We start from the raw sequence: 24157 nt of genomic DNA on the forward strand, positions 1-24157 counted from the left end.
GACGCCTCCCCAGACAGGCTGGCATCCATGGTGACCACTGTCCAATACAAGGGGGAGGAAGGATTTGTCCAGCCGAAGCACAAAGCCACCATATCAGGGATTCATTCGTTCCCCGGCTCACCTGGATCTGATTGTCCAGAGATTGCAGATTCTTGGCCCATTTGGACGGAATCTCCATTGATGGGACCTCATATAGAACTGTGCAAACTGAACCCCCTCGAAGGTAGACACCATCAAGCCCAGCACCCGCATGCAAGTCCTGAGAATTAACCAACTTCTGGACAACAGAAGTCAAATCGTATCCTGCAGCTTCTGGAGCTTGTCCAGCGGAAGAAGCACCCAGGCTGAGTCCAGAGTCAGACCCAGGTAGTCCAACTTGGTAGATGGAACCAGAGCAGACTTCGCGAAATTCAATTTCCAATCGAACTCCAGCAGAGTCGGCACAGTGATGTCCAGGTTGTCCTTTAGAGCACTCTGAGACTCTGCTCACAGAAGAAGATGGTACTGGGGTACCCCAGTAACGCAATCCCCCGCTGTCACAACAATGCTAACACCGGGGCCAACACTTTCGTGAATACCTGAGGAGCTGAGGCGAGACCAAAGGGTAACGCCACAAATTGATAATGCTCCTTGCCCAACGCAAAGCGGAGGAAGCGCTGATGCCAGACATAGATCGAGACATAAGCAGTTAAGGGCTTTGAGGTCCAGGAATGGATGAACTTTGCCTTCCTTTCTGGGAATAAAAGCCTCAAAACCATTCAGAGTTTGGAACCGATACAATCACCCCCTTGTAGTTGCAAATCTCATACCGCCCCCCCCCCCGAAGAGATCACGCAGGCGGTAAACGCAGGTTGGAAGGAAAAAACATCTCTGGAGAATAAGACCGAAAAGTCGATCTTGTAGCTGGACCGAATCAACTCGTGGACCCACCTGTCTTAAATCAGAGAGGTCCACGGGTCCAGAAAAAAAAAAAAAAAAGAAGACTCCCTCCCACCCCAGAAATGGGTGAGAGCGCCACTTAAGATAGAAGAGGGCTTGTCGGCAGGTCTGGAAAGACCTGCTCTAGGCTTACCAGGCCAGGGCCTCTTGGAACCTCCGGAGACCGTCCTAACAGGTTTGGATCCTTTCTCTTGAGACCCTGAGGGACGAAAAAGCCGCTTATGAGCTGAGAAAAAAAAAGGACCACATCTGCAACAAGACTTCTTGCCCCTGGAAGCCTGTGGGAGGTGAATACTCTTCCTTCCTGTGACTTCCTTAATGATTTCACCCAGGGAAGACCCAAACAGGCGATCCTCCACAAAGGGGAGATCCGATAAGGCCTTCTAGGAAGCTTGGTCCGCAGACCAGCATTTCAGCCATATCATGCACAGAAGGACCACTGCTGTCTCGGACAGCCTAGAAACTAAGGGAGCCGCATCCAGAGAAGCAGCAAAAGATAAACTGTAACCCCTGGACCAACTGGTCTGCCAGATCCACAAAGGCAGGGGGGAAGCTGTTCTCCCTCCATATCCTGGCGCAAAAGCTTAGCCCACTCCGTCAAGGTCTGGGACACCAAGGCAATGGTGAACACCAGCCTGAGGACCGAACCGGCAATAGTAAACATGTGCCGGACCAAGCTTTCCACACTCCTATCAGAAGGGTCCTTAAAACCCTCTCCACCGGAATTAGAGTGGATTTGTTCAGCCTGGAAACCTGAGAATCCACCACAGGTGAGACCGTCCACTTTTTTTTTTTTTTTAAACAGGGACTCTTCAAAGGGATACCTTCTAGCGAAGCGCTGGGTACCACCACATTGCATTTAGGGCAACCCCACTGACTTGCGACAATTTTGTCAAAATAGGCAAGAAAAGGAAAAACCTTAGCCGCTTTTCAAGATTTTCGGGTAACGTAGGTGACCGGTGCCTCCGACGCACCCTCAGCTGCATCCTCCATTTTTAAAGTTTCCCACACTGATACAATCAGTGCATCCACCAGCACTTTTTCCATGTGCAGCTGCAGTAGAAGAGGAATCATCCTCACTATCAGAGCACTCAGGGTGCGTGGACGCAGACCAAGCAGGGTGACTCGTGTATGCTTTTTGCAAGACCATATCAACCTTGGACACCCAAGGACTCTAGAGCCCCCACCATTGCAGACAGGGTAGACTGGGATCCAGAAGGGCCCATAGCCTCTGATGTGGGATCATGGGGTGAGATTTGCTCCAGGGACTCTATGTTAACCAGGAAACCACACAGGCAAAGTGATAATAAAAACACTGCTAAGTGACCCCCCACTAGGATCTCAATCTTAGAGCCGGCAGGGGACTGATGCTGCATCCACCTAGGTAAGTAGAATTCCAAAAAACTTTCTTATACTTCTCTTTTAAAAAGGAGCTCCAGTCTGGAAAAAAAAAAAATAAAAGTCAGCAGCTACACTGTGTAGCTACTGACTTATTATAAGGACACTTACCTGTCCAGGAATCTCATGACGTTGGCACCCCAAGCAGATTTGTCAAGTGACTTTGGGTGCAGGTGTCGGCATTGTAAGGGAAACCAGCCTTCACAGCCGGTTTCCTACTGCGCGTGTCGTGCTGAGTTTTCTGAATGGTCCCACTGGCTACTGCGACCTCTGTGTGCCCCAGAGGGCAGTGGGGGGCAGAAATGCACATAGATCGCCGATCTTACCTGGAAGTGGGAGCAGGTACCTGTCGAAACCAGGTACTAGCTACCCCCCAAAAAGTGCCAAATCTGGCCGTGGAGGGGAGAGAGGGTGTGAACAAGCCAAGCTCTGCTTTAAAGAGGTTGTAAACCCATACAAAATGTTTTTTTTTTCCGACCTGAAAGAGAAACACATGCATACTAGCTCATTATGAAATACTTACCTTAGAACGAGCCCCCGCTGTGCTGTCCGCTTACCTGTATGATGGGCGACATGTCCAGTCGACCGTCTTCCAGGATCGCGGCATCCGGCCATCTGATTGGCCGGAGCCGCGGTGACGTCACTCCCGCACACGCAAGCCGATGGTCACGGCACGGGGCTCTGAAGGAACGGCACCAGCGGCCGTTTCTTCAGAGCGCATGCGCCAGTGACGTCACCGGCTGCATGCAAGGTAAATATCTCCTAAACGGTGCATGTTTAGGAGATATTTACAGTACCTATAGGTAAGCCTTATCATAGGCTTACCTATAGGTAAAAGTTGCAGAGGAGGGTTCACTTCCTCTTTAAGTCACCACATATTTAAGCAATCTCAGACTGCTCCTTTCAACAATGGAATAGAGATGGGCTCAGGCGTGTTCAGGATCCTAGTCCCAACACGTGTCCGATCCCGCCAGGAAGTCAACGTTCCACTCCGATAATCACAGGCAGTGAGACATTTCCCGTTCTGTGCAGCTGCGGAGCAGAAAATGTCTCGGCTTTCTGGTGGGATCGGTCAGGTTGGTAGGGACTAGGATAACAAACACTCCTGAGCCCATCTCCACAATGGAACTACACATGGCAAATACAGAACTCCAATCTCACTTCACATGGATAGTCCTGTCCTAGTGAGAGCCTCAAAGGACATCCATTTCTCATCGCTGCAGAGGACACCTACCTCACCATGTGGAGCTCATTCTTTCTTTTTTTTCCCCACAAAACATCCTTTCTAGTCAGAGCAATAAACCTTCATATAGCTAACCCTTACATACAACAAACCTTTTACCCAACCAGCCACCAATGTGAAGACACAGTAGTGTAAGCTAGCGAGCACACACGCTTGTGCTGCTCACTATTCCTGTACCGAGCTCCCTTCATGGAATAGACACATACAACACGTTCCCGCCTTTCAACAACCACCCTGCTCCTCTCCACCTCAAACCACAGCAGCTGCTGACGTCGGTGGGCCCGTCTTGCAGACGTTTTGTCCAAGCCCAGCCCCTGTACTTGGGTGACGTCAGCGTACCACGTGACTCGGAGCCACCGCAGCACAGAGCTGGCACGGAGCGCCGTACATACCGGCTGTATATATAGACCTTCTGCTGCTGCTGCTGCTGCTACACACCGCACCACCGTGAGTGTTCCCATTCATTGCTATTTCTCGCCTAAAACCCTATTCTTACTCCATAAAACACAGCGGGGCAGTGCTATTCTGTGTCAGTGTGCCCGGAGAGCTGCACATGTTCTGTATGGTGTCATGTATGGAGCAGGCTCATGGTGGGGGGAGATGTTTTTTTTTTTTTTAATTGTAGTCTTACCTATATATAATAATTGGCTGCTTATTGTATGAATGGCAGTAGGTGGGCTACAGCTAGCAGGACAGGGGTTCCAAAGAGAACCTGTCACCATACAAAGAGTGCTTAGGATGCATTGTAGTGGTGGCATGGCTGACTTCCAAGTCTCCAGTGAGCTAAGTGATCAGCCATTCTGAATGGGTTTCTGCAATGGTGTGTGCAGAATAATGCTTCAATTAGAAAACCAGCTGTTCCCTAGGTGGTTAGGCCATAGATATTCAAGAGAGGAGCCCAGACCAAGAGGAATGAAAGAATAGCTTTAACCACTTCCCACCTAGCCCATTGTAAAATGATGACAAGGCAGGAGGTTTCCAATCCTGGGGGAGCACAGCGTCAGATCGTTGTACCGGACTGACCCTGATCTGTCACCTGTTGTGTCCACCAGCAGGGCCATCTTACCGATTGTGCACGATGGGCAGTTGCCCAGGGGCCCCACCTGCCCAGTGACCCAGCCAAGCATTAGTCCCGATTCCCGTGTGCATCCCGCCACCAAACTTAGCAGGTAGCAAGCACCTGTCAGCCCTGCACTGCTGTCAGGCCACTTGGGTCATGGAGAGGGAGCCCACAACTGCAGGAATACCTGTACTCCTGTCCGTGTGTGTGTTCACCGGACCCAGCCGCCGAACTTGAAAGCTGTCATTAGCCTGGCACTGCTGTACCAATAAATATCGCCTTATCGATAATTAGCATTTTTATTCTCGTGGGTGATTGTGTAGGCGGGGCCCCAGTGCACTGCATTGCCCGGGGGCCTATAATGCTCTTAAGATGCCACTGTCCACCGGGCACAGCGGAAGACAGATCGTTGTACCGGACTGATCACGATCTGTCGCCTGTTGTGTCCACCGGGCATAGCAGAAGACAGATCGTTGTACCTGACTGATCACGATCTGTCACCTGTTGTGTCCACCTGGCACAGCGGAAGGCAGATCATTGTACCGGACTGATCACAATCTGTTGCTTGTTGTGTCCACCGGGCACAGCGGAAGACAGATGGTAGTACCGGACTGATCACTATCTGTCGCTTGTTGTGTCCACCGGGCACAGCGGAAGACAGATCTTTGTACCGGACTGATCACGATCCATCGCCTGTTTTGTCCACCGGGCACAGCGGAAGACAGATCATTGTACCGGACTGATCACGATCTGTCGCCTGTTGTGTCCACTGGGCACAGAGGAAGACAGATCATTGTACCGGACTGATCACGATCTGTCGCCTGTTGTGTCCACCGGGCACAGCGGAAGACAGATTGTTGTACCGGACTGATCACGATCTGTCGCCTGTTGTGTCCACCTGGCACAGCGGAAGACAGGTGGTTGTACCGGACTGATCACGATCTGTCACCTGTTGTGTCCACTGGGCATAGCAGAAGACAACTCGTTGTACCTGACTGATCACGATCTGTCCCCTGTTGTGTCCACCTGGCACAGCGGAAGACAGATCGTTGTACCGGACTGATCACGATCTGTCGCCTGTTGTGTCCACCTGGCACAGCGGAAAACAGATCTTTGTACCGGACTGATCATGATCTGTCACCTGTTGTGTCCACCTGGCATAGCGGAAGACAGATCGTTGTACCGGACTGATCACGATCGGTTGCCTGTTTTGTCCATCTGGCACAGCGGAAGACTGATCGTTGTACCGGACTGATCACGATCTGTCGCCTGTTGTGTCCACCGTGCACAGCGGAAGACGGATCGTTGTACCGGACTGATCACGATCTGTCGCCTGTTGTGTCCACCGTGCACAACGGAAGACAGATTGTTGTACCGGACTGATCTTGATCTGTCACCTGTTATGTCCTCCGGCACAGTAGAAAACAGATCATTGTACCGGACTGATCACAATCAGTCGCCTGTTGTGTACACTGGGCAAAGCAGAAGACAGATCGTTGTACCGGACTAATCACAATCTGTCTATCATCTGTTGTGTCCACTGGGCACAGAGGAAGACAGATTGTTGCACCAGACTGATCACGATCTGTCGCCTGTTGTGTCCACCAGGCACAGCGGAAGACTGACCGTTGTACCGGACTGATCGCGATCTGTCACCTGCTGGAAGACAGATCCTTGTACCTGATATATCCCAGTACCATGTGATCACTGTGACCAATCACAGTGATCACATGTTAATAGCACACATTGGCTTTCATTCATAGCCATTCATTGTGTATTATTTTGGTCTCTGTGGTTGGTTACAGTGATCACATAGTACAGGGGCCAATCTCAGCAGACCTGTACCATGTGATAGCTGTAGCCAATCACAGCTATAAAAATGACATGTAAATGGATGCCATTCATAAAAATAATTCCTCATATGTAATTGTCATTGAAAGTGAGACAATGCTGAAACCTGAAAATTGGCCTGGGCAGAAGGAGGGTAAAAGTGGTTCTAAAGTCATAATAGATTTTTTTTACCCTTAAAGCGGAGTTCCACCCTGAAAATTTTTTTTTAGATAAAAATACCCCCGGGACAGTCAGGGCTAGTGCATTTAGGCAACATTAGCCTCTGAACTGTCCCCTGTTTCACTTACCTGTAAGAAGAAATACTTACCTTGAAAATGTCTTGTCCAGCGCTGCCATCTCAGGTGTGGGCAGCTGAAGCCGGAGTGTCCTTTTCGGTGACGTCGGAGTCCCAGAATGCCCTGCACCGGCCCTGCTCGTCACTTCCTATGCAGGCGAGTCATCCCTGCACAGCTTCTGGGCATGCCTAGAAGCTGTTCAGCAGTGAATGACGCCCCTGCACCGGAAGTGACAAGCAGGGCCGGTGCAGGCGCATTGACTCCTGGGATCGATGGCGCTCATCTCCCAGGAGTCAATGCAAGGAGGAAGTGACGGCGCGGGCCGCAGAGGGAGGAAGAGGAAGGAAGGTAAGTATATTTTCTTTAAAAACAAGGTAAGTGAATCAAAAAAAAAAAATGTTAATTATCCAATTGTTTTTCAGGTAAATTAAAGCAAGCGGACAGTGAAAAGTTAATTTTGAGGGTGGAACTCCGCTTTAAGCAGATTTTCACCCTCTGAGGGAACTTTCCTCCAATCCACCCCTCTTTTACCCTCTGCTACATAAATTATGCTTTTTTTTTTTATATATATTTTTTTTATTAAAATGTGCAGCCCCACCCTCCATGCACATCACTCGCCTAGGCAAATGACATACACAGTGGTCGCTGTGCCTCTTGGCTAGAGCTGCATGATTCTGGATAAAATGAGAATCACAATTTATTTGCTTGAAATAAAAAATCACGATTCTCAGTGAATTTTTAAAAAAAAAAAAAAAATGAAAACTTTGAAAGACTTCTGCACAAATCCAATGTGACATAAAAGATTGTAACGATTGCCATTTTATTCTCTAGGGTCTCTGCTAAAAAATATATAATGTTTGGGGGGGGGGGGGGGTTCTATAGAGCTGCACGATTCTGGATAAAATGAGAATCACAATTTTTTTGCTTAGAATAAAGATCATGATTCTCAGTGTAACATCATCCTTTACATTATACAAAAAATTGGGCTAACTTTGCTGTTTTTTTTAAATTCATTAAAGTGCATTTTTCCCCAAAAAACTGCTTTTGAAAGACTTCATTGCCAATAGAGATTGCAACAATCGCCATTTTATTCTCTAGGGTCTCTGCTAAAAAAATATATATTTAATGTTTGGGGGGTTCTAAGTAATTTTCCTGCAAAAAATCCTGATTTTAACTTGTAAGCAACAAGTGTCAGAAAAAAAGCTTACTCTTTAAGGCCCTTTTCATACCTGAGTGTTTTTCGGCTCGTAAAACGCTCATCTCTAAAGTCTCAAAACACCCAACAAGCAAAATCCTATTCATTTTAATAGCCCCTGTTCACAAATGAGCGTTTTGTCGCCTAAAGCAAAATGCCTGACACTCAAAAAAAAGTATATGAGCTTCTTTTTTGGCAGATTACAAGAATTTTTGGTAGATTTCAATGCCTGCCGAAAAAAAAAACCGCCTGAAAACGATATGCTCAGGTGTGAATGGAGTCTAAGAGGTTAAACTGCCCTCAGTTACAGATGGATGTTCATTCCTTTGTTCTAAAATAATGAAAAGATACATTGTAAAACATTGTGTTTATAGTTCTGTAGCAGCCTTAACAATGTTAATAAACATTTTACAGGGCTTTTTTTTTTTTTTTTTTTGACAGCTGTTAGGGACCACTTAACAGCTTTGTAAGAATCGAGGACGTGCTGTTTTAGGCTACGTTCACATGTTAGCGTAGCAGACCGCGGGCAGAATCACCGCGATTCTGCCTGCGATCCGGAAATCATTGCAAATCGCGGGACGCCTGTGCGTTGCCGTTGATTTGCAATGGCACCCCAAACGCTGTGCGGTGTTGCTGCGATTTCCGCCTGCCGAATCGCAGTAACATTGCGCAAACAAAATCGCGAGTCGCATGACGCCTCAAAGAAGCTCCTGTACCTTTTTTGGGTGTTATGCGACCCGTGATTTTGTTTGCGCGATGTTACCGCGATTCGGCAGGCGGAAATCGCAGCAACATCGCACAGCTTTTGGGGTGCCATTGCAAATCAACGGCAACGCACAGGCGTCCCACGATTTGCAATGATTTCCGGATCGCGGGCAGAATCACGGTGATTCTGCCCGCGGTCCGCTACGCTAACATGTGAACGTAGCCTTAAGATCATGGGGGGGGGGGGGTGAATCGAGATTGCAATTTTTTTAAGGATTAATCGTGCAGCTTTACTTGCATGTCACATATACTAGGAGGTATAGCTCTTCATTCAGAAAGGAGGAGGGGGTGTGCCTAGAGCTACATCATTAGAAGGTGCACCAGCAGAGCCCAGAAGAGCTGGCGGACTCCTGATGAAGTCACAAGCAGTATGGAGGCACAGAACCAAGTGGTGACAGAAGACAAGAGAATCTTATGCCCCATACACACGTGCAGATTATCTGAAGACTTTTGTCTGCAGACTTACCTTTTCTATGTAGTGCAAAGGCCTGCCGGATTGCATACAAATTGAAAGTGTTTAGGTTTGACCTCATATTATATGGTTTTGGTAAGTCTGCAGACAAAAGTCTGCAGATAATCTGCACGTGTGTATGGGGCATTAGCAGGACAACACTGAACACTGTAAGCGGGGGGTTAAAATGCATTCTCTGTATTAAAGTGTCATTAAAGGCAACATGTTTTTCTTATAGTTTTGGATAGAGTGGGGAGGGATTAGAACGCCTGTTTCTATTGCTTTCTGTGACCCCCCCAGAGAGATTCACTCTCTTTATTTGTCATGTTTACCAATGAAAGTGGAAGTAAAAGCAAATCAAAAATTTGGGGCTGGAAATCTTCTAATGGGCATACTAGTTTTGGTGACACCCTGGGATTTCCTCACTATGGAGGGATTCCCTCTCACTTCCCATTTTGTCTATGGGACAGGAAATAAAGAAGGTAAATCTCCCCAATGAAACGCAGATGATAAAATAAAACCTCCCTTACTCTATCCAAAATTTAAAAAAAGGTTTACCTTTTAGTGACGCTTTAAGGTGAAAAAAACTCCCCACCAATTGCCCCTTTTATAATTCCATCTATGTGCCAATAGTGACATTTCCCTTCACTTCCTGTGCTGAACTGTTGTAAATGCAACATGACGTTGGAAAATTCCCCCTATATTCCTGTTCTGGTGACAACTTAGAATGTATGGTCCTGGTCATAGTGCTCACCAGGAAAGAAAGGGACTAAAGGTGGCCATATAGGGATCAAAATTCAGCCGGTTCAGCAGGGACCCGCTTAATTTCAATCCAAGTATGGGCAGGCTGATTGTACACAAGTTGATCCATCGATCGACTTGGGTACAAATAGCCTGTTGAATTTTTTTACATGCGACTACTGCCAGCAGCTATAGCTGCTAGCAGTAATAATTCTTCTGGGGCGGGAAAGCTCCCCAATCATCCCCCCATTGGCAGAATACAGTAGCGCTGCAGGAGATGGTGGAAGGAAAGAAAATCATGAGAGAAAGCAAGTCATGTATGTCTTGCCCTAATTTCCCTAAAGGGTAAAATAATTTTAACCTCCCATCACCACATCCAAATCTAAAAAAAAAAAAAAAAAATGAAAGGAAAGGAACTTTAACTTCCCATCACCACATCCAAAACTAAAAAATGTGTTTTGGCTGTAGATGCACTTTATTACTGAAACTAGGGCTTGTCTGCAAGTTTTGAATATCTCGGGATCTGCTGTGTGAAAAATTGAAGTGGACCTCCCAGACAATTTTTATTTTTTAATTTTGTCAGCTGTCCTAGAACAGGTAGTTAGGGAAATCTCATAATGGGGACACTGTGTAGTTAACGTTAAGTTAAAAACAGAAGGTATTGTCTTCATTTTTGGGAGATTTCCCGTCATTTCCATTGTACTAAGGGAAAAATTCCCAGTTGGAAAAGGTAACTGTGCACCACGGGGAGAGTTCAGAAAAGAGTTGTAGCTAAGTCATTCAGCATATGTCAATTCAGGTAGAAATCAACTGAACCCTATGGAGTTTAAAGTGGTTCTAAAGCCAAAACATGTCCTACCTTCATGCAGTTCCTGTTGTTTTCCGCCACCTTTTCCCTAAATACTTACCTGAGTCCTAAATCAATCCAGCCCTGTGCATGGATGGATCTCTTCTCTCCTCTCTTCCTCTTCACACAGGGAAATTAACAGCAGCAACAGCCGTTGCCTCCTACTGCTGTCAATCAAATGCCGTAAAGAGGAAGTGGGAGCTTCAAATGCCGTAAGGAGGAAGAGCTCAGGAGCGAGCACGTGTGCCCTGATAGCAAGCGACTTGCTGTGGGGGCACACGGAGGAGTGGAGGACTACAGAGGAGGAGGATCAGGGATGCTGTGTGCAAATATCATTGCACAGAGCAGGCCAGTATAACATGTTCATTATTTACATTTTTAAAAAATTGCCTTTAGTAACCCTTTAAGAACATCAAAGAATCTAAGCCTTTTTTTTTTTCCTGATGCCTTTGTTTTATCATTTTCCTGACATACTTTGTTGAACATTTTTTAGAGGCAACAATTGATCTAGCTCTCAATAAGAATTCTGCATCCCCCAACAGGTAGTTTGGCTCACCCTTGAGAAAATTGCTCCAGCTTTTTTAGGTTTAACCACTTGTAAGACCAAGTCTATTTTTGACAATTGGTGTATACAAGCTAAATATTTTTTTTTTTTTTTTTTTTTTTAGCAGAGACCCTAGAGAATAAAATGGAGATCATTGCAATATTTTTTATCACAACGTATTTGCGCAGCGGTCTTCCAAATGCAATTTTGTGGGGAAGAATTCACTTTTTTAAATTAAAAAATAGAAAAACCGTAAAGTTAGCCAAATTTTTTTCCACCAGCTTAGAGTTACAGAGGAGGTCTAGGGCTCAAATTATTGCTCTCGCTCTAACGATCGCGGCGATACCTCCCGTGTGGTTTGAACACTTTACATATCTGGGCGGGACTTGCGTATGCATTCGCTTCTGCATGCGAGCAAACGGGGACAGGGCGCTTTAATTTTTTTTCTTATTTATTATTATTTATTTTTTTTTACACAGTTTTTTAAAAAAAAAATAATTTTTGATCATTTTTATTCCTATTACACGGAATGTAAACATCCCTTGTAATAGAAATCGGCATGACATGATCTCTTTATTGTGAGATCTGGGGTCAAAAAGACCTCAGACCTCACAACTACACTAAAAATGAAAAAAAAAAAAGTGTTGAGAGAAAAAAAGGGGTATCTGCTGCCATAACCCTGGTATTTAGCGTCAAAGGACCGACGTAAAACTGCGGCGGGCGGTCAGTAAGTGGTTAGGAGTGCTATCTCCAGACTGCATGTTTCAGTTCTTTCTGTAGATGTGGTAGAATTCAGATGAGGGCGAAAAGACAGCTACAGAATAGTCCCAACGTTTTGCTCTAAGACAGTGGTTCTCAACTCCTGTCCTTAGGACCCACTAACAGGCCAGATTTTAGGGATTACCTTGGGGAGATGCAGACTAGAATACTGCAATCAATGATCAGCAAATTATATCACTTGTGATGTATTTCAGTTCTCTTGCAAACCTGGCCTGTTAGTGGGTCCTGAGGACCGGAGTTGAGAAACACTGCTCTAAGCTATCCTTGAGTGCCTTTAGCTTTGTGTTTTGGGTCATTATCCTGATGAAGGACCCATGATCTGCAACTGACAGCTTTTTGGACACTGGGCAGTATGTTTCGCTCCAGAATTCCTTCATTGTCTCAGGTTTTCCATGTGCTTTGCACAGATTCAAGACAGCCCATGCCAGATGTAGCATTTTATCTGTCCAAAGGGCATTCTCCCTGAAGCAATGTGGGCTACCAATGTGCATTTAGCAAATTCCAGTCTGCGTTTTCTATGTGGAAAAAAAAAAAAAAAAACCTGAGTCTTTACAAAAGCTTTAAATCATTGGGATTGATTTACTAAAGGCAAATAGGGCATTCATTCAGCAAAACAATTTTCTATTTTTGAATAAGGTGAAGCCCTGCTGACTTCCACCATCCAATCATGTGCAAGCAAAAGTGCAAAATTTTTTTTTTTTTTGCAAAGTGAATTTCCACCCCATTCTGAAAAGCACCTCAGATTTAAATATAGTTTTGGTTAAATATTTATTTATTTTATCAGGACAAGTAGATTATGAGGGACAAGTAGATTTGGACCACAATGTAATCCCTTGGACAAGTAGTTTTAAAAAGAATTTCCACCCCCCCTGCCTCAACAATGGTAACACCTTGTGGTGTGCTGCATCAAAACAATAACTGCAGTTAAAGTGTTCCTAGGCCCAGGACCCTGCACTTATTATATCTGGTCTCCCACAGTACACAAAATGTGGAAATGCCTTTTCTCATCAGCAGTCTTGCGACTTCTATCAGTGTCCAGCCGAGCACTGTTTAAAATTTGTAGGAGAAGTTTTCATTCGCCTATGAGGCTGCATGACCCCTGACGCACAGTACCGATTGATCCTGCGCTGATCAAATGCACCCTCCCCATAAAAAAAACAAACAAGTAATACATACCAAATTTTGCAGCGTGCCTCCTACAAGCATGAGCAACGAGCATGCTTTACTGCATTTACAGACTGATTTTACTGTTGTGGGTTTAGTAACACTTTTAGTCATTTTTCTGCTCTGGTACGTTGACAGCCTATTGAAAATAAATGGGCCACTTTAATGCAATGTGTATCAATGAGCAACATCATGCACGTAGCACAACACACCAAAGCGGCCCGTATGATTGACCCCTGAAATCTAACATCAAATTGGGTCCCCCCCCCCCCCCCCCCCCAGTTTACTGTAACAACCCCCTTGAAAAATTCACTGCTCTTTATACAAAGAAGAGTTTTGCATGCATACATTTTTGCAATGGGCCTTTAGTCCAGTCACCAAATGTCACAGATCTCCTTCCTGCAGTGGTGAGTGGGTCCCAAATGCTGCTGACGGGTGCCACATAATCATATGGCACCACTCTCTGCAGCTTTCTTCTGTGAGCCCAAGGTAGCTTAGTGATGTACCCAGCAGAGAGCAGGTCCTAATGTCTTTGATTCACTGGAAGAGGGTTGAGTGATGCTAGGAGTCATTCAAACTGAAAAAAAAGACCAGTGTTGGACATTGTAAGAGGCGAGTCCCTGGGGGAACCAGCACCAGAGGGGGGGGGGGATGTGAGTATTAAAGCTAGAGCTGTCTTTTTTTTTTTTTTCATTTTAACTGGTGTTGGGCTCCAATTTTTATACTCGCTATAAACTATAGATGAAGGTTTGAGTATCTGACTGCAAAATATTACATCTCAAATTCTTGCTTAAACTTGAAATTTCCCTAGGGTTATACTTCTCTCAGAGGGAATCGGCATGTGTCCCTTGAAAATTAAAAAAAAGCTTATCTCCAGTCTCATCCTTCTGAGGGACTCTGCTGGGGTCATGTGCTCCCATGGCAGCAATTAAGATTCAATTTATTTGCCTTGCTGACACTTCCCATTTAGTTGCATCTATTGGTTAGGGTCAAATGAATCATCTTTGTATTTACAGAATGCATTTTATCTCTTTTTGTTTTCCTCAGAACTTTGAATCGTAAAGCATTTGCCTACCAATCCGCTATATTCATTCTGCACATGATCACTGTATGAGATTTCAATTGCATAATGAAAATCTGCCACGCTGTTTTGCTTGGCCTCAGGCTGGTTTTGTAGATTTATATTTCATGTCTGCTGTGTTGCTTCCCCTGTGCTGGGGAAGAAAGCATTTGAAGCATGTGATACTGTATTTGTAAGAGATTTGCATTAGTCAGCATGTTGGCAGTGCCAACACTGTAAAAGGAAAACCTTTGACCTCTTTGTATTTATACAGCATGTAAAACCTACACTGGTGCATGCCTTCATTGCACTGTTTAATGTCATTTCTTCCATTAATTACACTGTTTGCTACTGGTGTTTCTTTGATTTACTACGAAGTCAATAAAAGTCTGTTATTGATTAGTGCAAGATCGATAGTTACAAGGAAAATGACAAGTTTAGACAGTGGTTGTGAAGATCACCTTGATATACAGTATGTTCATCTAGATCTAGAGTATCTAATACGAAATTCACTACATAACTAATAATATTGTTAATTCCCCAGATTACAGTATTACTTGTATGAACCAAGACCGAACAAATCACAGCCCGACAGCTAATTTTCCAAACAAATATAGCTTAAAAAAAAACACGGGGATAAAATTAGAATATTTTGGTTTTATATTTTTTGGGGCCTTTAGAACTAGAGATCGACCGATTATCGGGGGCCGATATGGACTTTCTCCGATATATCGGAATCAGCTTTTTATTTACCGATATTTCAGGGAAAGTGCTTGTACCGGGGTGATGCCTGCAGCTAGAGGCATCACCCCGGTACCGGTGTCCATAACGACAGCCGGCTGTCTTGTAATGACAACTGATGTGGCTGAGAAGCCGCTCGGCTGTCATTCCAAGGAGCGGGAGGGGACGCCCCCCCTCCCGCCGCCTTCCCCTGCTCGCCCAGGTCTCCCATCCCACGGGAGACCCGGGAATCCTTCCTTCACCGCCGTTATCTGACCCGGGTCTCCATTTCTTTGAATTCGACGCCGCCGCGTACCCGGAAGTGATGTCATGACATCACTTCCGGGTACTGGCGTCGCCAAATTCAAAAAACGTACTACATTCAAAACAACCAAACTTGGCATTTTGAATGCTTAAGTGGAGGGGAGGGGTTTGGGGTCTTTTAGACCCCAAGATCCCTGCTCCACAGTACCTGTAGACATTTAAAAAAAAAAATGTTTTTTAATGTCTGAAAATATCGGCATATATCGGCCAATACCGATACCCGATGACCAAAATATCGGTATCGGCGGTAAAAAAACGATATTGGTCGATCACTATTTAGAACCAATATTCAGTGTCCCACTCCCACAAAAAAAATCTGCAGAACATGTGTGGTACTACAGAATGTTTGGGGAGACCAATGAAAATGCTACATTTATGAACTGCTCCCTCACCATAGGAATCAATTGGATTACACTGCATTTGGATGTGTGTATATTATGCATTGTGTGAAAGAGAAATCTGTTTGCTGGATCCTAGTCAGACACCCAAATACAATCTCAGGTGTTTGGGCGCATTAATGATGTCTGGTTTTTACTGGCAGCAAATATGGTGACTTGACGCTCCAGATTATCAGCTAGACCTGTCAAATGTGGCTAAATGAATGTTGCAAAAATCTGAAAAATTTTAGTCTAATGTGATAGGGTAGTCATGTATTTGATAGTCAATGCAGTCATAGTTGGGATTCATCCTGGTTTCCCAACGTTTTTCTGTTTTCAGAAGATGGCCTCAGCGGGGGGCCCGCCTTGCAGGGTTTCAGCTGGCAGCCTCCTTTGTGAGGCCTCTGCCTGCGGCCACCTTTGTGGGGCCTCAGCCTGCGGCCTCCTTTGCAGGGCTTCAGCTCGCTGCTGCCTTGGCGGGGCCTCTGACAGTGACCTTCCTTGTGGGGCTTCGGTCGTACAGGACCTCAGTGGCGGCCCCCTTTACATGTCAGCCTCCTCTGCGTGGCTTAGCCGGTGGGCATGTTGGGTGGGCCCATCTTGGTGTGTAGGCTGGCTCCTCCCTTGTTTGCCAGGTTATGTGTTGCCATTGTTGGTTTGTGGATCCTCGGATTCCTAAGTATGGGGCCATGTACTGTGTCTTGTGGCAGTAGATCCTTTCTGCAGGTCTGGTTCCGGCCCTTCAAGGCACCCGCAGATGGAAGCAAGAACTTCTGGACCTATGAATCCCCCAAGACCATGGATAAGTCCACCTCCGCGTGCAGGTTGGCCCCACCCATCTTTAGGGTAGGGGGTTGTCTCTTGCGGTTTTCAGGATTGTGGACTTCCCCTGTTCCCACCATATAGGTCCTCGAGCTGCTTGTGTTCGGCTGCAAAATAGCATTTTTCTTTTTATCCACTTGAGAAATTGCTTGCCTCCAAATCGTTAAGGTCTTGACAGAGGGCAGGATTTGTCTGGTCCAGGACCTGCAGCTCTGGAATTGCTTGTGCTGGTTTCAGAAGGTCCAAGCGAAATCCATCCCTTTGGTGGTGGCCTCTCTTCTCAGGGCAATTTTTCTTACAGCCATAGATGTCCTAGATGCATATCAGCATGTTTCCATGTGCGAGGGACCTGTGCGGCTTCTACACTTGTAGGGGATGTACACTATCAATTTGTAGCGCTTTCCTTCGGGGTAGCTCTGTCTCATTGGGTGTTCTCCAAGGTGCTGACTCCAGTCATGATGTTGCTGAGACAACAGGGGATTGCTGTGACTGGTTACTTGGACAACCTGCTTCCGCAGGCGGACTTCCAGGTCTCGCTGCTGGACAACTTTTGGAGCATGAAGCGATCCCTGCAGGGCTTTCAAAGGATTTGGACCCTTAAGAACTCTGTCCTGACCCGGAGACTGCAGTATTTAGGCCTGATTATTAGGCCTACGTGTCATTTCAGGGTGGTCGGGCTCCGGTAGGTTTGAACTGCGGTCTTCTCATTGTCCGGTCAGCGGTCTTGCCTGTGCACTCTGGGTCCTCTTGTATCCGCTTTCAGGCCTTGTCCATGTACACAGTTCATACGAGACTTCCTCTACAAATGGTATAAATCTACTGGCTCCCTAGATGACCAGTTTCATCTGGAATGATCAGCGAGGGCCTTCCTCCTATGAAGATTCTGGTCCCCTGTCCTGCATGCCGGAAAGTACTTCCTTCCCTTCCTCTGGACAGTCATTACTTCAGATGACAGACTGAATGGCTGGGAAGGAACCCTGGGTTTGAGATTGGAATTAAGCTTGTTTGAACTCTAAAGGAGTTTCGTCTGCTCATCAATGTCCTGAAGCTGCGAGCTTTCGGTTTGCCTCAAGTGCACTGGACTACACTTCAGGTCAGCATCCATTCTGACAATGCCAACACAGTACTCTATGTCAACCACCCGAGCACGTATGGCAAGTGTGGCAGCGGTACTGGAGGTTTCCTCCCTTTTGTGGTGGATGGCACAGCATGTTCTGGCCCTCTCCACCGTACATGTTCCCGATGTCGAATTGTCAGGCGGATAACCTTGGTTGTCCGACACTGAATCAGGGGAGTAGTCTCTGCTCCGGGGAGTTTTTTTGCTACATCTGCCTACGGTTGGGCTCCCCCCCCCCCCTCCCGCTGCCTTCCCTGTCTCGCCCGGGTCTCCCATCCCACCACGAGACCCGGGCAACCATCCTGCACGACCGCCGAAGACCTGATCAAAGCCGCATTCGGCTCTGATCAGGTCTCCATGTAAAAACCCGGAAGTGATGTCATGACATTACTTCCGGGTACTTGGCACCAAATTAAAAAAAATGACAGCATTCAAAACAGCCAAACTTGGCGTTTTTGAATGCTTTTAAGTGCAAAGGAGGGGTTTGGGGTCTATTAGACCCCCCAGATCCCTCCACAACAGTACCTGGTCAAGAAAAAAAAATGTTTAAATGTACAAAAATATCGGCCGATACCGATATTTTGGCCATTGAATATCGATATCAATATCGGCTTTAAAAAAAACGATATCGGTCGATCACTAATTTGTACAAAGTTGATGTGTTTGCATCTTCAGATGCTTGTTTTGGGCTCAAGGATTTGCATACTGCTGTTTAACCACTTGCCTACAGGGAACTTTAACCCCCTTCCTGCCCAGGCCGATTTTCAGCTTTCAGTGCCGTCGCACTTTGAATTACATTAGCGTTGACAGTTCAACGCTATATCCAAATTACATTTTTATAAATTTATTTTTTTAGACTGGAAACCACCACTCGGGTTTTTATTTTTTGCTGATGCTGAACAAATTAAAAAAAGACTAAAACATTAAAAAAAAAAAAAACTTTTTTAGTTTCTTATAAAATTTTGTAAATAAGTAATTTTTCTTCACTGATGTGCACTGATGAGGCTTCTCTGACTGGCACTGATAGGCTGCACTGATTAGGAGGCACTTTTAGGCGGCACTGGTGGTCACTGGCATCACTGATGGGGCTGCACTGATCATTAGTGCACTAATGATCAGTGCCCTGGCTGTCAGTGCAGTGTCCCCGCTGAGGAATGCCTCTTATCGTTTCTCCTCATGCGCTGTCAGGGAGAGGAGAGTAATGCCGACAACCGGCATTTCCTGTTTACTCTGTGATCTGTGATTGGACACAGCTGATCACAAGGTAAAGAGCCTACGTCATAAGCTCTCTACTGTCATTGGGAATGTGCTGTGTCCGAGGGACACAACGCACCACTGCTCGATGCGCGCCCCCGCGGCAAGAATGGGAGAACATTGTATGACAAGAGTCCTCCTGTCTGTCTGTCATTTCACTATATGGCGGTAAGCAGTTAAGGTGCCTTGTCTGCCCCTTTTAGGGGCTGTTTGCGTGGCTGGCATGTTTTGCCTGGTTGCTCCAGTTGCTTTTTGCTTTGCCCACCCCTCGATGATGTACTGCTTTGGTTCAACCCTATGGTCAAGATTCAGAAGAGCTGTTTTCATCAATCAACGTAAGAGAAAACTGGATTTTTGTTACCGTAAAATCCCCTTTCTCTATGTTCATGCTTTCTGACACTGCTTTGTTACTAACTGGGTAGCCTATAGCAGAGAGGGGATTTATGGCACAAAGGAGTTCTTTTCTGCCTATTGTCCTACTCCTTTTCTGCCTATTGTCCTACTCCTAGGTGCTGATATAACCATATGGTCAAGATTCGGAACAGCCGTGTCTGTCAATGAAGTTAAAGAAGGGATTATACGGTGAGTAACAACAATCCTGTTTCATCGCCCACAGGTTCAAAAATTGGTAATTCTTCCACATATTTGGTAATATTGCACTGTTTTTGCACTGTTTTTTTCTGAAATGGAATTTGGGTTATGTTATTTTGGCAATGCTTAGAAGAGTTGTTCTTTGATTTTCCTTTAACAAGGGACAGACAGTATTTTGTAATTATGTAACCCAGGACAGACCTATCGTTTTTTTATTGTATAAGTGAACATATTTATTTTGCACTAGTGTTTGTCTACTTACATTTTGGCATTCATGTTTGTTTTCATGCAGATTCAAAAGATGTCAGGTGAATTGCCATTAAATATTAACATCAAGGAGCCTCGCTGGGACCAGAGTACATTTGTTGGAAGAGCCAACCATTTCTTCACAGTAACTGACCCCAGAAACATCCTTCTGTCTAATGACCAACTGGAGCATGCTAGGCAAATTGTTCAAGACTACAGGTACACGCCTGCAATAAGTAATATATGTTGTTGTGTTCTGACTAGAGATTTAACATTTCCGGAAATTTAAAAGCCATGGGAAAAAAATGTTTTTTCCCTGTTTCTTTCCTTGAAAAAATTGAAATTTTGGAGAGATTGAAAAAAAAAGCAGTGTGGAGTAGTTTTACAAATTGAAAGTAATTTTATGTTACACAGGGAAGGTAAAACGCAGTATATACAAAAGTATTAAGCATGATATAAAAGTATAGCCTATTCACTAAATAAACTAAACTTGCTTTATAAAATTGTATTTTTTGTTATGAATTGAAAACAAGAACTCTATATGTTGAGAACATTTCATATATACATAAGCACATGTAACCACCCCTCTTTCCCTCATAATAATTTATAAGCTTCCTGCCAATATGCATTTTCCATTGTTGACAATGCTGATCCAGAAGCATATATTGCTCTTGCAAGAGCCTAATCAATTTTCAGGTTACATTTTATCTAGGAGGCTCCGTTAACACACATCAAAGTTGCTTGACAAATTGCACCACATTTTTTTCAATTGCCCACATTCAAATCAGTGCGACTTAGACATAGTGCCTGCACTACCTTGGTGCGACTATGTGATCTAATGTAAAGTCGGATCAAAATTGCATCAAATTTGCTCTCCAAAGTTGCACTGGAAATCGTAAGACTTTGAAGACAAAGTGTAAATGTAAATGGAGCTTTAATAAAGGTATTATGTATTTTTGGGAGGCAGTGGTTTGCAACACTTCCTTACTTGAAGATGTTGCTGGAAAAAAAAAAAAAAACATTTGCGATGATCCAGAAGCAGCAGAAAGTGTGTTTCTGGAATGAGTATTTATTAATAAAAATACTGGCATTGTCATTATGATTTTGTGGCCTCGTCCCCTGACGCTCCGGCAGGGAAAAATCCTTCCTACCCTTGTATTGGACAGTGGTCACCTCAGATGCCAGCCTGTCCGGGTGGGGAGGCGTCCCTACCAGAAGTTATGCTCAGGGGTCTGGACTCTGGAAGAATCTAGACTGACGATCAATGTCCTGAGTTAGGAGCGATCAGGCTGTGCATGGAACACTGGATGGATCGTCTTCAAGGCTGTCCAGTGCGCGTTCAATTTGATAATGCCACGGCCGTGACTTATGTCAATCCCCAAGGGGCACAAGAAGTGTCCTGGTGACTCTGGAGGTAGCCAGCATTCTCAGGTGGGCAGAACGTTTAGTTCCACCATTCACTTTCCCGGAGTGGAACATTGGCAGGCGGATTACCTCAGTTATAACAAAAAAACTATCAGCGCAAAACCAAATATGTGATATAACACTCAAAATAGGTAAAAACACTGTGCGTGAATAATGTACTGAAAAAGTGCTTGAATATCACTGTGCATAAAGCAAATATAGCCGGCAGCAAACACCAATCGTGTTCACATCCCACAATGAATCAAAATAAATACAAAAAATGTGCTGCGCCAGACGTGCACCAATAAACATAAATGATGTTAATATAATCAATAACTGAAGTCCATACAAGCTGTGATTGTGCTCAAAATCCAATAAATGTGCATTCGTGTCCAAGTGTCCAAATCAGAAATGCAATCTGGTGAAAAGTGCACACCAATCTGTGAAATCCCTCCACCTGCTAGATTGCCCTCTCACCTCCAAACAGGACCCAGACGGGCCAGCAAAAGCATGTACTGAGGATATCAGACTCCTGGAAAGACACTCCAGCCTCTCACTTCCGGAGGTCTCAAGACACGGGACATGCGATGCAAAATATAAAAGGGAAAATATAGTGCTCTCTCCGTTTCAACAATCAGGCTTTATTGAGGAAAATAGAAGTTTACTCACATGTACAGGGCACTTCACCGTGCCTGCTGTTATGGCAATAGTAATAGCGTGTGTCACTCGAGAGATGTTCGGCGTCGGTCACGCAAGCTCCGCCCCCTATACGCGTTACGACGAGCGTATGGCTCCAACGTCTTCCCCTACCGAGGCATCTCTCGAGTGACAGGGGGGACCTCTGGGGGTATCAAAAATGGAGAAAGATCTGGGGTTCTTAGTAGAAGATAGATTTAGCAATAGCATGCAATGTCAAGCTGCAGCTGCCAAAGCTGGCAGAATATTAGCATGCATAAGGAAGGGGATGTATTTCAGAGACCAAGCTGAAATCCTTCCACTTTATAAATCACTGGTCCGACCACATCTGGAGTACTCTGTCCAGTTCTGGTCGTGGTCCTCAGAAGGGATGTGTTGGAGCTAGAGAGAGTACAGAGAAGGGCAACAAAACTTACAAAGAGCGATTAGAAGTGCTTGATTTATTCTCCCTGCAAAAGAGACGCCTGAGAGGGGACATGATAGCAATTTACAAATACCTCAACGGTGATCAGAGCATAGAGAAAAAACAATTCAGTCGCAAGGAATGCATGAGGACACAAGGCCATACAATGCGATTAGAGGAGAAGCGTTTTAACCTCAGGCTAGGCAGGGTTTTTTTTTACAGTAAGGGCTACAAGACTGTGGAATTCTCAGCCACAAATGGTAGTAACTGCTGGGAGTATGGCTACTTTTAAAAGACTCTTGGACATACATGTCAAGGATCAAAACATTCAGGGGTATGGGAAATGATTCATACCTTCACAGGTTGAACTGGATGGACTATTGTCTTTATTCAACCTCAACTACTATGTAACCAGACCCAACAATGCAGATGAGCTGAAGGTCGCTAGCAAAGCAACCTGGGCTTCCATAACCCCTCAGCTGTACCACAGGCTGATCGCCTCCATGCCACACCTCATTGATGCAGTAATTCATGCAAAAGGAGCCCCCACCAAGTATTGAATGCACACTATACTGTACAAGGACATACTTCTTAGTAAGCCAACGTTTCTGTAATAAAAATCCTTTTTCTCTTACGTCCTCCGACAGTCGCCGCCTCTTCATATTTGTCACAATGGGGTAATTGACCTTTGCTCCGTAGGAGTAGCTAGGCAACAGAATATGTCAATATTAAAGCTTTTAACATATCCCACCCCTGGGGGGTGGTCCCCTCAGTCAATACCCTCCTACTTCCTGTAACCATACCCCAGTTTCATTGTCTAGCTTTCAGGAGTGGCTGGATGTTTCTATGCTGGGACATTTTGTCTCAGCCTTTATCTTCTTTTTTTGATTTTATTTTAGTTTTTTTCTCTCTCTTTACTTAGCTGTTACTTTTGTCAGCATTAGTTAGTTCTTCTGATGAAGAGGATCGTGCGGGCTGGGTCTCGGGCTGGCCCCCCTGATCGCAGGTTGTGGGCCAGTGGCTTCCCAGCCTGCCATCGAGCGTTCAGTCAGGTATTTTTCCTGGCATGTGAACGACCCATCCCTGTTCGCTGCAGGGATGCTATGGTGAGGTGGCTACCTCACTGGACGCCATGCGGTTTCGCACCGCAGTTCTACTGCGTCCTGGCTGCGACTCTCCCTGTCACATGTGCAGTGGCTTGATCGCTTGTGCGGGTTCACCACGCCATTCAGGAGGTAAGTGTACTTTGTGTGGGGACCTGTATGTGTAGTGGGTGTCAGTCTGGGACTGTGTAACCCTGCATGCCTGTTCACACTGTTGGGCTCCCTGTCTGGTTTAATTCTGCTGTGGGCTGCAAGGAGGGGGGCTGTTGTACACTGTTCAGTGTTAATACTGTGATTATCTGTGTGACATGCTGTAAGATCGTAGGACATGATGTTATACATGTTGGTGCATACATGCGGCGGCCGCTACGGCGGTCCGCCATTTTTATCATAGCTGCAGGCGTGTGCTGGCCATATCTATGTGATGGGAGCGGCGTTTTTGGCGCCAAGCGCCGCCATTTTGGCGGCGATCGCTCGGGCCGCATGTCAGCGCTGCATGCTCTGCCTTTGCTAGTCCCTCACCGGCGGCCATGTTTGTGGAGCCTTCCATAGGCTTTATAGGAGCGGTCTGTGTTTCATCACTTCCTTTCCCTGAGCAACAGTGATCGGTGCAGCAGCTGAGTGGTCTCTCCAGGTTTATCTTCCTTATCCCTGTATTCCTTGCCTAAGTTTTGTGTTTATCCCTGTGGGGGTCGGTGTGTGCTTGTGTGCGGTGGGCTGCGCTCGCCGCGCTGTTAAAGGGGCAGTACTCCTTTTCTTCCTAACACACTTTTGGGGGCATGGATTT

The 24157-nt window shown here is 45.6% G+C and overlaps 1 protein-coding gene across 1 annotated transcript in view; it reads left to right on the forward strand.

The window, feature by feature from the left end:
* The first annotated feature begins 3914 nt into the window (after nucleotides 1-3914).
* The window catches only part of SFXN1 (sideroflexin 1), a 96217-nt gene continuing 75974 nt past the window's right edge, over nucleotides 3915-24157 (forward strand). Inside the window, exons 1-2 of the mRNA XM_082256213.1 lie at nucleotides 3915-4027; nucleotides 19811-19983. Of these exons, the coding sequence (XP_082112339.1) occupies nucleotides 19820-19983 (164 nt within the window). The 5' untranslated portion in view covers nucleotides 3915-4027; nucleotides 19811-19819. The remainder of the gene's footprint in view (nucleotides 4028-19810; nucleotides 19984-24157) is intronic.

The sequence above is a fragment of the Pelophylax lessonae genome (genome assembly GCF_965119305.1).
Source record: "Pelophylax lessonae genome assembly, chromosome: 4".
Taxonomy (NCBI): domain Eukaryota; kingdom Metazoa; phylum Chordata; class Amphibia; order Anura; family Ranidae; genus Pelophylax; species Pelophylax lessonae.